At 35.5% G+C, this 16,889-nt stretch overlaps 1 protein-coding gene across 2 annotated transcripts in view; it reads left to right on the top strand.

Moving 5' to 3' along the window:
- Positions 1-227: 227 nt before the first annotated feature.
- LOC150082990 (uncharacterized) overlaps positions 228-16,889 on the top strand; it is a 389,813-nt gene continuing 373,151 nt past the window's right edge. For both annotated transcript variants that reach the window (XM_090376961.1, XM_090376963.1), the window contains exon 1: positions 228-753. In XM_090376961.1, coding sequence (XP_090233087.1) covers positions 620-753 — 134 coding nt within the window. In that variant the 5' untranslated portion in view covers positions 228-619. The remainder of the gene's footprint in view (positions 754-16,889) is intronic.

The raw sequence follows: 16,889 nt of genomic DNA on the forward strand, positions 1-16,889 counted from the left end.
CTGCAACTGAGAGAATTTATTAAATATAAGAAATGAACTTAAAAATAAACATTCGTTGCCTAACTTGTGATAATTATTAAAAGTTCAAGTTTTCTCTTCAGTTCAACTTTCAGTTGCTAGAGGGCGCGTTGTTTGGCATCACTCTGGATCATGGATCACGTGGCCTTTTTTAAAAACGCATTTCGGCTTAACTGGAACGAGCGTTGCGAAGTTGTAGCTTTTTTGATTTGTCAACGCAGAACAGATTTCCTAATCAACGAAGAATATTTTGTGCGGTATTTACGCTTTGGTGAACTTTTAAATAATATGAAATGAAATCATGCTAATTATAAGTCGGAATTCCGATCAGGACACTCATAGAAAGTAGCAAAAACTTGCTTGTGTATGTTAGAGAAAAGTTGACGCCTTTACCGTATGTGTTTGAATATAGTTAAGGAATCAGTGTGAGGTACTCCTTCAAGGCTGTTTTGCCACACGTAAGCATGCATCACGTTTTGTGTTAAATATCGTATAGGGCCGGTGCTTTCCGTTAAAGAATAGTTATCTCGATAGCAAGATGTATTAATCATATAATTGGACTCTGATCAGTAATAGAAAACGCGTCGATAAAAACACTGCAATGAGTTCATCGCCAAGAATTATAAATGGGTCATTATCAGAAAAGAACGCAGGTGGCCATCCGATGATCCTACGTAGTGCATGTCGAAGGTGCTGTAATGTGAAACATGGCACACAAGCTAAGATATTGTCGAGGTAAGTTATTATTTTTATGTCGAACGGTTCATTGAGCTAGCTTGTCTGCATATGAATGAAGTTGGACGTGGAAATGAGTATTAATACTAATTTCAAAGTTTAATATAATTAGCAGTTGTGCAGCCAGTTTTAAGGCAGTAATTATATCATATTATTTTCTCCAAGTCATATGAGTGCTTACATTAATTTCTATTACAAAGGTCCATATCAATGGTTTGAAAACTTCTAGCATAACTTCTTTTGCTTTTTTTTTTTTATGTCGAACGGTTTTAAATATATAAAACGCGATTTTTTTAATTTTTTTTATTTAAGTAACAACGAAAAGACAACTTTTATTCATACGTATATACAACCCTCGTATACGTTTAAACCAATTGATTCTGAGTGCGCACAGGAGAGAGACCCTTTCCGTCCATCCCACTTTTGGCGTCGTTTCATCCATCGCTAGCAGATAAAATACTTTTCTTTCGTATCCGGTGTTGATTTCTTGGATTATCATAATACGGTTAACGAAATCTATCCATCTGAAGCTTCAAAAAAAAAAAAAAAAATCAACCATCAAAATTCCAGTTATGTTTAGATCGTAGAGTAATGTGAGTTTTCAGTTTGTATCACTGTTGAAACGCATAGCAATGTTGAAATAATGGAAACTGCTGTAAAAGGACAGGCCTAATATTGTGCATAGTTATTATGAATGTTGGTAAGACGGAAGAATAAGACTTACTTGGCGTTGTCAAGCTAAAGGAAAAAAGGTTAAGGATTCACTGTTCACGAAAAATTGTCAAAACAATTTAACACCGTGACGACTAGTGTGCGTAAAACTAAGTTGAGAACTTGTAAAAGAGGAGTTAAATATTTTTAAAAACGAAAAAAAAAAAAAAAAAACACACATAAACCAGACTTGATTTGGTAACGGAAATTTCAAGATATTCTTACATAAAATCGAGTCTGTGTAAAAGAAGTTACATTTTGGTTGTTCTTTTTTAGATTCTATTAGTAAAATAATAAGAGGAGTTTACCTCAATATAGTGCGTAGAACACTTCCGTATGATACCCTCCAGAAATTAAAACGGAAAAAACGAAAAAATCAACAACTTACCGGTACATTAGAGTCAAATATAAATAATTAAAAAATCAATTTAAAACAATTGAAAATCAAATTAACGCAATTAAAAGAATCTAACGAAAATATTCAAAACGATTTTCCTTCCTGAAGCTGTCAACGCTTTTCGACCGTATGTGGTGATCACAGGAATGAAAATTCAACGTAGAACATATTGAGTAGTACAGCTCTGATTCATACTATCCAATTAATTTTTAAATTCTATATAGAGAGTGAAGACATTAAAATTCCAATGGAATTTTCTTTCGATTGAATATGGTGGAATTTCTTAAAAACGTGACTGAACGAAACTACAGAATGTATACTGACGTTTCTTAAAAAGAAGGAAGAAAAATCAAAACAGAAACATGAGGATATTGGGCAATAATACTGTATATGGGTTAAGAATACAGAAGTTACTTGTTGATATTCGATCATTTTCAACTTAAGAAGTACCTAAGGTACTATTAATTAATGTGTTGCCCGTGATTTTTACATCCTTTCCAAATAATAATAAAAGAACTGGGATTTTTTTTTTTTTTTTTTTTCAGTCTTTTGAAAGGTAAATTTTTGTTCTTCCAACCCTCAATTGTAATCATAAGTTACGTTTAAGGCTCAAACCTAAGCGACATTTTTCGTTTCAACCTCTGTATGTGGTGCTCTGTATGGAATCAGTACAGATTTATAATGATCACGAAAACATCAAAATGTACGTAACCGTGTGCATGTCAATCAATAGTATTCCAATTGAAATAGTTAATGGTAGAAAATAGCTTTAACGAATCCACCATTAACAATTTTTACCCCCCATAGAAATAAGGAATTATTTTTCTAGACAACATCGTATAAACTGTAAAAGCTGTGCAGAGTAAATTTATTATTATTTTTTTAAATACCGCATGTGGGATTTCATCCCCCAAAAAAGAAAGAAAAACATTCACTATTCATTGAGTTTGATAAATAAAAATAAAAAAGCGTGTGCCATTTCCAAATTTAATAAAATACCAGATCTCACAAAGTGTTTCGACTCCGTCATATGTACGACATTCTCACTAATTAGCATACATTTATTCATTTTCATATTTGAAAAAGAAAAAAAAAAAAAAGCACTCGCGGACTAAAACCTGAAATATACTCATAAAAGTAATATAAAAAGGGGCCATGTGCAGCTGTTCTTCATACATGAATTTTCTTATCACGAGTTAAAAAAATAAATCGAACTGTGCCAATATAAGTAATGGATCTAAAAGAAAGGAACCAGGAAGTCTTTCTATCACTTGCCTTTTGGTAAGATTGCCGTCCTCCCCACACCGGGTGGAAAAGACATGAGTTCCAGTCCCGTCGATGACCTGAGGAATTTTTGTCTTTTTTACAACATGGTTGAGTTAGTCGGTCTTAGGCGAGGTTAGCATGGTTTTTCGTCCAGCAAACAAAATCGACCAAAGAACAACGAAATTTGCAGAGTGTATACACGGAGCAATATGGCCTTAGTCGCTGATTCATTAAAATCTTGCTACTCTCTTTTTTTTTATATCCCAGACGAATGAGACGGAAGTTGATTCGGATAATAGAAAAAAATTTCTAAAATTTTCGCCTTTTACGAAGGGCTATCAGAAAGTTCGTACCTGACCTAGATAAAACATCAGTAGGAAGATGCCGTTTTTCATATAAGTTGTTTACATATTCAGTAACTAACATGTGAAATTTCATTCCCGTAGGTTATTGTACACCAGAGGTGGAGCGCGGAATCTGAGGAAGGACGCTATGGTTGACAAAGTGGAGTGTCGAGCAGTGATCAAGTTCCTGCATTTGCAGGCAAGAAAGCTCAGGAAATTGACGAAGAAATGAAATAAAGAAAATATCGGATAATAGAAAACCCAACATTTTCGCCTTTTACGAGGGGCTATGGGCACAATTATTCATCCTATGACACTGTAAAATAGTGTAAACGGGAATTCGTGCAAGTGTCTTTGACGAGCCAAGAGAAGAAAGGCCATCAACATCCACGGACAGTGAAACGGTTGCAAAGGTTGAACAGCTAGTGCTGAGTGACAGACGTTTGATTATTCATTTAATCGCAAATGCAGTGGGAATTAATTATGGGTGTGCCCACAGCATTTTATATGACCATCTGCACATGTCTAAGATCTCCGCACGATGGGTTCAAAGATTGCTGACGCGTTTGCAGAAGCAATGTAGAATTCAATAAAAAAATAAATTTTCTGTTCATACTCCGGCACGACAACCAATTCAGTAGAGTTTACAATAAATTGTCAATACAAATATTTATCGTATTTAGAGTAGTCACGGGCGTGAACCCCGGTGTACTCAGTGTTTTCGCCAACTGTTGGATTTGTGTAATGCGGATGTTGAGAACTTTTTTGATTGGTTGGTAACAAATGCTGGGTGTACCAGTATGATCCAGAGACTAAAGATATGTCAAAAGCAGTGGAAGCTGGAAGCACACATCCACAGGAAGTCATCAATGAAGTGGAATCGTGGTTGCATGCAAAAAAGTGCGGACTTCTATGATCAAGGCATTAAACAACTGATCTATAGATGGGAGAAATGTGTTACTGTACATGGAGAGTACATAGAAAAGGATTAAAATTTCATCTTTTGTGAAAAGTTTTCACCTTTCTAGGGCTATTATTTCTAGGTAAGGGTACGAACTGTCGATACCCCCACCTCGTATATATGGCTTTGGGATTCATTTGTTACTTGCAGTAATTACAATAAAAATGTACATACAAAATTAAAGTTCTTATTAAATAAAATACAATACTATGTATAAGATGTACGTTATGTGTTGTATACATCAAATAAATTCAATTTTATTCTTACAACATTTAATAAAACTTAAATTTAGAGACCTAAATAAGCTGTTACGATGAAGCTGAATTGCAAAGTTTTCCAGATGTTAAAACAAAAAAAGATCGTTGCGCTCTTGTACTTGGAGGCAATTATAAAATAAAACTTACCTTTCTGAAATTCCTAGAACTATAGGGATTTCAGAATGGTGTCTGTAAAGAGCATTTTCTGGTTATTTGGGAGTCGAATAGTCATATATTCCGCAAGATCGAGTAATATATGAGAAATAATCTTAGCTTCAAAATATAATGCACCATATCACATAGCCAACATTGTAGATCCTTCTCAAAACTACTTTTAAAGCGTATTACATACTCACAACATTTCAAAATTAAATTTAAAGAAACTAATCAGTAATGGAATTCTGCCATGAACTTTAGCACATTAAAGTTCATGGCAGAATGAACGTCGATAAGGCATCATCCAAATCAAAAGTATTCAACTGACGGGCCGCCTGTGCTCCCCATTCCAGAATACTGTATTTTGCGGTCCGTAGCCATATAGACAATTCTAGATCTTATGTTCCCCCAACACCCAGTTTTGAACCACCATGTTATAGTTTCACATTGACTTTAGAAAATATCCGTTTTCGGTAATATTCAATATGCTTTCTTATGTGGTCTGCATCTTCCTCAATATTTAACAGTATTGTTACAAACCACAATAAGAATTAATGTCCTGCAGTAATATAATGTTGATTTTTGCATTAAATTGTTAAATATAAAAAAAAAAAATTAAACTGTACTTATATGTTCATCACTAGAAATTAAATCCTGTTGTGAAAAATGCTTAACATAATTAGTGATAAGGGACTGTTCTTGCGGCTCGTGATCTCCTACCCGCGACCATTACATCTTATCCCTTTTGGTTCCCCTAGCTAAAAAAGAAGACACGAATTTTCGAAAGGTTTTCTCTTATAGAGGGAGGGGTAAGCAATTTTCTAAGATGATGATGATGATGATGATCCTAATCAGTTAGGCAGTTCTAATGGGTCATGATGTAGGAATGTCTTGTCTGTTATCAGATTTATAAAGAAAAAGCAGCAATCTCTTGAAATCAATAAATAAATAAACAAACTGAAGAATAAGTAAGGTTTGAACCATAAAGAAACGTAGTCTATATTATATACATTTGACGCCACTTATTACAATCGCTTCGGGACACAGCTTAATTGATCATAACCATGAAACAAGTGTTCAGCGTTATTTTTTGATACAAAGCGAAAATGTGTACGTAAAAGGTGAAAGCGGACAGAAAGAAAACATTGAAATCAAGCAATATAAAATAATTTAATTTGACTATCCACTACGGTGTTTCTTCGAGAAAGTTATCAATAAAAATGAAACTGTCATAACATTTCTGGAAATCAGTAAAAACCATTAAAAACAAATTAAGAAAATATATTAAAATCAAGAATTAGAAAAGGATTAATGCCTACTGTAAAACACAGATCGGTAGGAGTACAGATACAGTAATTTCTTTCACACTGAGTGACGACAACCATACGAATTGGACGAAGCAACAGCTTCGTTCATTTCCAACAAGACAATATGTCGGAGTTCAAGAACAAATCTGGATGTTATAATCGCTTCCACTGCACATGCGTAAACCGCGATACGTCAAAAAGCAATAACAAAACCGAAGAACTGATTACAATAAGCATTGTTTTTATATGTATTCGTATACGTCTGATTGGGACTGCACAAAAATGATAACATTATCCGTGATCACAATATGTGGCACATGCATTGTATGTAAAATCCGTGTGCCTCCTATTGTTGCAGATGAGCGTGAACATTATTGTTTGAAGTCGAGGAATTTTTTTGCCGTGCGCTGAGTAGAAGAATGAATGGGCAATATGGCGGATGTGCAGAAATGAATTGCTCAATCCGGACAATTGTGATATCATTGAATTTGAATGTCTCTCCACTTGTCTTTATTAAAATTTCCTTGTAACTGTTCTTTAAATGTTTTTCAATTAAAGAAAAAAACTCAAAAACTTTGGCATAACTCAAAGACATTGTATGGTTCGCCTGTTTTCTTACTTGGCCTTAGGAAGCTTGTATACTGCGGCGGTACTTATATTAGCCCAGATTTCAGTGAGCGCTTGATATTTTTTTCTAATTGTGCCAGTGTTGATGCATAACCTACTACCGAAATTCCCCCCCACAACAGTTCTTCGACATTTCTCTCTCTCTAGTGGCGTTTGTCGGTACTAAACTTGAGCCAGTATTTACAGACTTGAAAAATAGAATTACTACCAGTTTGTAGGTAGTATTAACTCAAAAATCACATTTTTGCGACGTGTCACTATTATAGCTCACGTGCGATATAAACGTAATATGTTATCATCACCGTGTCCATTCGTCTAACTGTCTCTCCGTGTGCATGTAATAACCCTGTTCTTAGCAGATAGTTTCATGAAATTTTATATTTTGGCCTTCATAAAGGCCAAAATATAAAATTAGTTGAGTCATCCCCGATTTCATTAAAATCGGACCATAGAAATCCGGCAATTATTATTTCTGTTTTTCCGTCCCCATGTAATAACTCGATTCCAGTGGATAGGTTTTTATGAAATTTTATATTTGGGCCTTTTATAAAGATTTGTTAAGCCATCCCAAATTTCATTAAAATCTAACCAGTAAAAATCGGACAATTATTATTTGTTTGTCCGTCCGCATGTAATAGCTCAACTCCCATTGAATGGGTTTTCATAAATTTTTTGTTTGGGTGTTTTAGGAATATTTGTCGAGCCATCCAAAATTTCATTGAAATTGATCTAATAGAAATTCGGCAGTTATTATTATCTCTTTTCCCGTCCGTCTACATGTTAAAACTCAACTCTCACTGTATGGATTTTCATAAAATTTTATTTTTGGTTCAACAAATTTATTTATTTTTATATTCGACAAATCGTTCTTTAAGAACGTGTTAGTAATGGACATGGTAGATATAAGCGTCCTCCCCACTCCGGGTGGAAAAGACCAGGGTTCAAGTCTCGTCGGTGATGTGAGGAATTTTTATGAGTCTTTTCACAACGTAGCTCAGTTAGTCGGTCTCAAGCGAGGGTAGCATGGTTTTTTTTCCAGAAAACTCGAGTTGTTCGTCCAGCAAACAGAAAACCATAAAACACGCGTAGTTTACAGGCAGTATACACGGAGCAATATGGCCTTAGTCGCTGATGCTCCTAAAACCCTGCTACAACGATATACAGGCGTATTATGCATATATGCTAACGCGCCTAAAAATAGTTATTGATATATTTGCATGCATATGTAGTTTAATATTTTTTTGTTTTCCGTGTTTATATCTTAAATATAAAAGTGGTCCTTCTCTGGAGGGGGCGCTGATATGGGCTATCCATATACTGTATCATATATTTTAGATGAAGCACTAGATACTGTATATGCTTGTTGTGGTACGCTGAGTGGGCAATATGGTGGATGCGCAGAAATGAATTGCTCTTGGTTCGCGTTGTGAAAGTTTTTTTTTTTTTTTTTTTGTAGTGTTCGCATATATATACATAAGCCCCTATTGTTTTTTTTTTTTTTCATGTCCAGTTTGTCCCATCGTTTCCCAGTGGACGGATTTTCGTAAAATTTTATATTTCGGTCTTTTGGAAAGATTTGTGTAGCCATTCCAAATCTCATTAAAATCAGACAAAAATCCGGCAATTATTATTGTTATTTATTTATTTTGTTTTCACATCTATCCATATACTGTTTATTGTTGCTGTGTGGTGGTGCGTAGAAACGAATTAAATCAGTTCGCGCATAAAGTTGCTCTTTGAGAAGCTCATTATTTTTAAATTATATTGAGAAGCAAGTTTAATATATACGTCATGAGTTACTATTTGCATGTTATATTAATCACACCAGAAGCGTGAAATACAAAGGGTACTAGGAAAGTTTTGCAATATGACGCAACAATGAATCACAGGAAGCTGCTTGTTGCTGCATGTTGAGACATGTTCATACGTGCATAGTAGCCGCCGCCCAGCCAAGTCGATGGGCTCAGTTATTCATTAGTAGTGAGAGTGTAAAGTGCTTGCGATGGCATCGTGGTCACGAAATGAGATAAGGACAGTTTTGCGGTATAATTTCGTGCGTGGTTTAACCATAGACCAGTGCTTAGAAGAAATGACTCTTGCACTAGATGATGATTGTCCACATCGTACAACGATATTCAGGTGATATAGAGAATTCCAAAGGGGAAATTTCACTCTGGAGGATTCTGAGAGGCCGGGAAGGCCACGAACGTCAGTTACGGAGGAAAACGTTACTGCTGTGAGGAAAATGCTTGACGAAAACAGGCGAGTGACCTACCAACAGATAGAGGATACTTTGGGCCTAAATGCACCAGCAATTCGTTCGATTCTGCAAGATCATTTGCACGTGAAGAAACTTTGTTCTCTCTGGGTGCCGCATCAACTGACTGAAGAGCAGATGACACGACGTGTGACTTGGTGCCGGGAGATGTTAAAAAAGTTTGATAAGGGACAATCTCGGTATGTGAACAACATCGTGACAGGTGACGAGACTTGGCTGTACTATTACGATCTATTATTTCGATTCTGTATTATTATTGTATTAATTGCTGTATTATTTCGATTCTGCAAGATCATTTGCACGTGAAGAAACTTTGTTCTCTCTGGGTGCCGCATCAACTGACTGAAGAGCAGATGACACGACGTGTGACTTGGTGCCGGGAGATGTTAAAAAAGTTTGGTAAGGGACAATCTCGGTATGTGAACAACATCGTGACAGGTGACGAGACTTGGCTGTACTATTACGATCTGCCGACCAAGGCTCAAAACAAAGTTTGGGTCTTTGATGATGACGACACACCCGTAATTGTCAGAAAATCCCGATCTGTAAAGAAGAAAATGATAGCTGTATTTTTCAAATCGAGTGGAACGTGTCGTTTTGGACACGCAGAAGACAGTCACAGCTAAGTGGTATACTGAACAATGCCTGCCTAAAGTCATTGGATCTATGAAGAACCTGCGGCCAAAGTCAAGAATGGACACCTGGTACCTCCATCACGATAATGCTGCAGCTCACCGCGCCAAAGCCTGCACCGAATATTTGACCACGACAGGACTGAAACTTCTCGAGCACCCTCCCTACAGTTCAGACCTTGCTCCCTGCGACTTTGCACTGTTCCCGCATGTGAAAATGAAGCTAAAAGGGAGACGGTTTTCCAGGGATGAGGACCTTCTACGGGCTTGGGACAACGAGTGTGCTTTACTCCCTAGTGAAACTTGGCAGAACTGGTTTAAAGATTGGTTTCGGAGGATGGAGAGGTGTATTGAATGTAGAGGAAATTACTTTGAAAAAATTAAATAAACAAAGCTGTATTGCAAAACTTTCCTAGTACCCTTTGTACTTGTTATATTTCATTTGTCATTAACTCTAGAAAGGAGTAAAACGCATTACGAAATCCGTATTATCAGTGTATTACGCCTTTGATACAGTTACTATTTGTTTAATTTATTACATACAGAGCATGAATAGGTGTTGCTTTTATTTCATGCGTTGTGATTATAAAGTTTTACAGTTACAAAACGTTCATTCAATATTAGGTTGTGAGGCGTGCAATGACTTAAAAGGTTACTTTTATATGTCATTAGTTAATCAATTAATAATTAATTGGTAACAAAACGATTATTTACTTTTCAGTTTTATTAATAACAAAAAATTCAATTAATTTAAAAAAGCAAACGCGTTGACTAATTTTTAGTCAATTTACCGAATATATAAATCATGAATTATTACTGTTTGTATATTATATTATATTAATCGCAGCAGAAATATTAAATACCTTTATATTTCATTTTCAATTGTTATTAAAATCCAGGAAGAAATAAGTAAACTGATTTACGAAAGCTTTACTATGATTGTTTAGTTTATTAAATCAGAGAGCTTGAAATATGTGTTGCATTTCAGGTGCTCCTGATTGTAAAAGTATTTTTAAAAAATTAGGGAAGAACATCTCAAACTATGAAATTTTCAAACTGCGACATTATTTAGTGTAAATGTATCATTATTACATAGTTCAATTTTAAAACAAAGTGACGACATTACATTACGCGTCATTATAATATCGTCTCATATTGTATCATTATAATAATGTCTCTTATTGTGAAATGATACAGAACGAGTTCCCTTCTTATATTTGGAATAAGTAAGACTTGGCCATGAGAGAAGTCTGCTGTAACTTATTCTAATTTGAGTACTACTAGCTATACAGCACCTTATGGATAAAGGATTAAACAAACCTTGTTTTCACCTTTGCCCCTGAAGACTTCAGAAAAGGAGAAAGCGTTCAGCTAGCATCTTACTAACTGAACCCACATACAGGGCCGGCCCGAACAAAAGCGGGGCTCGGTGCAAAGTTGACTTGCGGGGCCTTGATACAAATTCGTACAACAAAATAATTTATTGCATTTTGATATTTATTACATCGCACAAATTGGTTTAGAAAGGATTACATGAAAATGATAAATAATTAAATTATTTTAATAAACTTAACATTTCAATCACAAAAAAATCTTTAATAAATCATATAAGAAAAATAATTGCTTCATATACTTATAAAATACAATTTGGTATGCGACTTAATCGAATAATATAATTTAGTTTTTTGGCTATTTCGGATTCGATAGATAAAATGGCTAAGGAGGTAAATCGTTCTTGACTAATGCTAGATCTCAAGTAATTTTTTATTATTTTCAATCTTGAGAAAGATCTTTCTGCAGATGCGACTGTAATTGATAAGGTTAATATAATTTTCAGAACAGTAACAAAATTTGGATACAATTCAAATAAATTATTTTTCAGTAAATATTGTAATATTTGTAATATTGTGATCCTGGAAGGCAAAACACGATGACAAATTTTGATTTCATTAAATAAATCAATGCAATCAATATCGTCTTGCAAGGTAGCATTCAAGTCTTCGCAACATTTAAGAAGATCGTTTTCAGTCAGTTTTTGAATATTATCCGAATTATATGAAAAACCATATGATGTCTCGTGTTCGTGATAAATTTCGAATCTTTTCTTAAAAGAAATAATCGCACTATCGATTATGACTAGAAAATATTGAATTCTGAAATATTCTTCGCCCGATGATGATATTGGCTGATCGGTTCCTTCATAACAAAATTGCTTTGTTTTTCGTCCAGTTCTTTGATTCTTAAATTCAGATGTCACTCGTAATTCTTCAGCTATTTCCTTTGCAGTTATTAAAGAAGATTTGAATCCCGATTCACGATACTGTTCAAAAAAATTTAAAAGGCCTTTTAAATGTGAATTTGCAGTACCGATATCTATATTTGAATTTTGAAATATCTCGCTCACAATATTTACTTCATTCAGTATGTCATACCAAATGACCAAACTTCATAAAAATTCAAATGAAGTAAGTTTATTTTCGATTGATTGGATTTCGTTTTCATGTCACTGGTATGTTCATAAAGGTATTTCAAAGCTAGAGAAAATTGTGGTATCTGACACATTTCACACTTTCGAGGCGACATTCCCACCTCATTTCTGACAGTGGTTTGGAGTAAGATGTTCGACACGCTCTTTTAATATATCCCAGCGTATCGCAGAACTTGCAAAAATATTTTGTAAAGTCCCACAAAATGAATTTGCGAGAGAAGACAATTTTGAAATGTCTCCAAGGACTAAATTCAAATTATGACTTCAGCAGGGCATATACTGTGCTTTGGAATTCTTTTGCAGGATAAGTGCTTTGGTCAAACCAGTATTATTAACTTAAAATTTTCTCAGAAGAAAATTTAAGTCGACTTTTTGAATAATTTCGAATTCACTCGATCTCTCGAAGGTAGAAAGCGAAAAAGGGCCGAGAAAACCTAGTGGGTGGTATATGTAGCCTTTAGAGTACGATAACTATGCAAACGCTGGCAACATATAATCGTACGTCTGAGCGACTTGTAAGGAGAGATATTTTAAATATATTTGAAAGAAAATATATTTTTCCGTGTTCTTTGGAGAATTCTTGGCGGGCTTTCAGATAATGTTAATAACATGATTATTGACATTTTATTTCTTATGTATATTAAAAATATGGCCATTTTATGGCGATGTCGCTAGATTTTGCGACAGTATTAAAACAAAACAAAACAAAAAAAAAATATTGAAACCATTTTTTTTTACAAAATCAGTCAGCGGCGCGGGGCCTTGTGCGCTCGCATCGTTCGCACCCCCCTCCGGCCGGCTCTGCCCACATATAAACTTTATATTGGAGGTTAATACTGGTTTTTATTTTCAACTGTTGTAAGGTTTTAGGCGCATCAGCGACTAAGGCCACATTGCACCGTATATACCGTCTGTAAATTGCGCGTGTTCCGTGATCGGTTTTCTGGATAAAAAATTAATCTGTTTCTCATCCTGCAGATCTCCACAACAAAAAAATACGGAGTACACTATTAACTCGGTGATCATCGAAAGGTGTGACCAAGTTAATGACTTGGGGATTCTCTTCTCCAGCAGTGCTAAATTTTGATGCGCATGTCCTTAAAATCACCAGGAAAGCATTCAAAACACTGGGATTTATCAGACGGAACACTTACAAGTTCAAAAACTACAAATATGCTGTTAACCTTTATAAAACTGTTGTTCTGCCAATCCTTGAATTTAGCTCGCCCATCTGGAATCCTCACACAAAGACTTTAATTAACAAAATTGAAGCAGTCCACAAAAAAATTTGTCCGTTACCTTACGTTCCGTAATCCTCTATTTTATTACTCAGTGTACTATGAATCACTGTGTGATTACTTTCATCTGAGGCCTCTGTGCACCAAAAGAGTTAATGCTGACATCACCCTTCTAGCCAAAGTAATCACTGGAACTTATGACGCATCTGATATCCTTAGCAAAATCAACTTCAATGCTCCTTGTAGACAAGTCAGGAGTTTTACGCTGTTTCGCCTTGCCTCTGCTACTACTGACTTTATGAAGTTCAGTCCACTGAACAGAATCAGCAAATGACTCTCATTAACTTTTTTGACAACTCCCAATCACTGATGAACTCCATCCACAAGTTTGCCTTTTCTGTTGAACTGCAAAATGACTAGCTTTCATCTAGTTATTGTAATCTATTATTATTATTATTTGTTTTTCTATTCTCTAATTTATTTATTATTTGTTTTACCGGTAACTTATCAATGCATACCTCTTTTATACATATGATTTTAATGTTTGAATCTATATCAATGTTTATCTTACTGTTGGAGTTTCAACTCTGTTCATTGTTCTGATCTCAGATACACTTTAAATGGTTACCTGTTGTGCATCTTGTTATTAATTAAAAAAAAAAAAAAAAGAAAAAAAGTGCTACATTCGCCTGAGACCGACTAACTCTATAATCTTAAGGGAGGCATTGAACCATTGAGGCTAATTATGTAAGCATCACTGGACTTGGGAAAGTGCCAATGTATCCCCCAATACATAAGGGCGGTTCTAAGAGTGAAGTGGGAAATTATCGGCCGGTTAGATGACTCTCATCAACCGGTGCAATACCACCACTTTGCTTATTGGAGGCTTGAAGTGGTGAAACCCATGTTTAGTTTCTAGAGCAAAGTTTCCGCATTCCCCCCCCATACTTCTCCTTCAACCCATGCACGGTACTAAGTACTATAGGTTTTGATACCTTTCGTGTTTGGGGTTTTCATAAAAAAAAAAAAAAAAAAGAACTCAGTTGTAGGGAAAATCATGGAGACAATGATCAGGGATGGAATTCAGGATCATTTAGATATAAATGGAATTCTGAAGGATACTCAGCATGGTTTTGTAAAGGGAAAATCGTGTTTAACAAATCTGGTTCACTATTTTGAAAGGGCAGGAGGCAGAGGGTTGTGATAAATGGTTATTCCTCAGATTGGGTTGATGTAAGAAGTGGGGTTCCCCAAGGATCAGTATTAGGACCACTGTTGTTTTTAATTTTCATAAACGATATTGATGAAGGAATAGAGGGCATGATGTCTAACTTTGCAGATGATGTTAAAATTGGTAGAGTAGTTAATAATCACAGTCAAGCTGAGCTACTTCAGGAATGGTCAGAAAAATGGCAGCACTGCTTTAATCCAACAAAGTGTAAGTTATTACAACTGGGAAACAGTAATCCCAAAGTAACTTATTCACTTGGTGGAGTTCAACTAAACCCAGTACTGGAGGAAAGGGACTTGGGTATTACGATACGGTGAGACATGAAATTCTCTGAGCATTGTAAACAGTTTGCAAGGAAGGCCCATGGTGTCCTATCGATGATCTATTGAACTTTTGCAAGTAGAGATAGGGACGTGATAATCCCATTATATAAGGCTTTTGTTAGACCACACTTGGAATACTGTGTTCAAGTATGGAGACCGCACCTAAAGAAGGACATCGAGCTTCTTGAAAGGGTGCAAAGACGGGTAACTCGCCTGGTGAGATCGGCAAAAGGGCGTCCTTATAAAGACAGACTTCGAATATGTGGGTTGCAGAGTTTGGAAACTAGACACCTTAGAGGAGATTTGATTGAGGTATTTAAGGCTCTGAGAGGCATCAGTAAAATGAATGAGGACGAAATTTTCAAGATTATAAATGATGCTAGAACTAGGGGACATAAATTAAAGTTACGGGTGGGGGAAATATTTAGATTGGACTGCCGGAAGTTTTATTTTAGCCAGCGAGTTATAAATTACTGGAATAAGTTGCCTACATGGGTGGTAGAGGCTGACAGTTTGGGGAAATTCAAAGATCATCTGGATAGTACTTTCGGGTGAGGGTAATGCATAGGATGATAGGTTTAAATTCCTTTTCTTAATTATTATTATTTTTTTATCATTGTTTTATTCGGTTTTTTTTTTTTTTGGCTGGTGCAGCATAAGCCATAGGCGTTCTTGCACCATGCGGCCAGTACTAATACTAATACCAACTCAGCCACTTTGTGAAAAAGGCCCATAAAATTTCTTCACATCATTCTATGGGATTCGAACCCAAGTAATTTCTACCCGGTGTGAGAATAATGGAGATTCAACCAACTGTGCTACCCACGAGGGCTACATCAGGCGAGGGTTCAAGCCCGTGACTACTAAACACGATAAATATTTGTATTGACGATTTATTGTAAACCCTTCTGACTTGGTTGTCGTGCCGGAGTATAAACAGAAAATTTTTATGTGCTCTCTATTGATGGGGTTGCCAGGTGACCTTCTCAGAAAAACTGGACTATCAGTTTCGCACATCAGCTGCTTCCAGTTTTGTTTCCGCAGCTTCCGGTTTCCGTAGCTCCCTTCCAAAGGATTACTTACTTAGATTGTTGCCTCAGATTATTTTCATTCAAAGCTCATTCCTTAAGCGGTTCTTTATTTTATATAAATAAAATAAAATATGTTCTTGTTTATACTCCGGCATGATCACTGTCACAGGAATTTACAATTACCTAATTATTTTTGATAAAGAATACAATACCCTCCAAAGGATTACTTACTTATATTCTTACCTCAGGTTAATTTTCATTCAAAGATCATTCCATAAGCGGTTCTTTATTTTATATAAATAAAATAAAATAAAATATGTTCATGTTTATACTCCGGCATGATCATTAGGTCACAGGAGTTTACAATTACGTAATTATTTTTGATAAAGAATACAGTTATTAACCTTAAACAGATCTCCCGCATATGCGGAGATCTGTTTTTAAAAACGCCTCAGAAAGACCTAATAAAAGGAGAAAGATAGTAGAAGACAAGAAACGGCTGTTGAAAATAGAAAGGGACAATTACCTCAATCCGCTCTGCGGTCACCACACATTAACTTGAAACCCAATAGGGCTATACAGTACTAGTGTCACTGTCGCACAGATTCACTCCTTGGAGCAGTGGCGTCACTTAGGGTTGGTGTCACCCAGTGCGGTAACTCATGGTGGCATCCCCATGGACCTCCTCCCGTACCAGACCATACAGAATCCTTAGTAATATTTTTTGTACTAATGTTACTCGTAAATCGTAATTCCCGTATATCACTGAATGTAATGGCAATAGTAGTGACATAAACAACTAGCAAAATTAAAATTACATTTTTAAATTACAATATCATACGCACAGCCGAAATGTATTTGCATTTACATAGTTTCACGTGGTTAAAGT

The sequence above is a fragment of the Mastigoproctus giganteus genome, chromosome 7 (assembly GCF_048544385.1).
Source record: "Mastigoproctus giganteus isolate SK-2022 chromosome 7, ASM4854438v1, whole genome shotgun sequence".
Lineage (NCBI taxonomy): Eukaryota > Metazoa > Arthropoda > Arachnida > Uropygi > Thelyphonidae > Mastigoproctus > Mastigoproctus giganteus.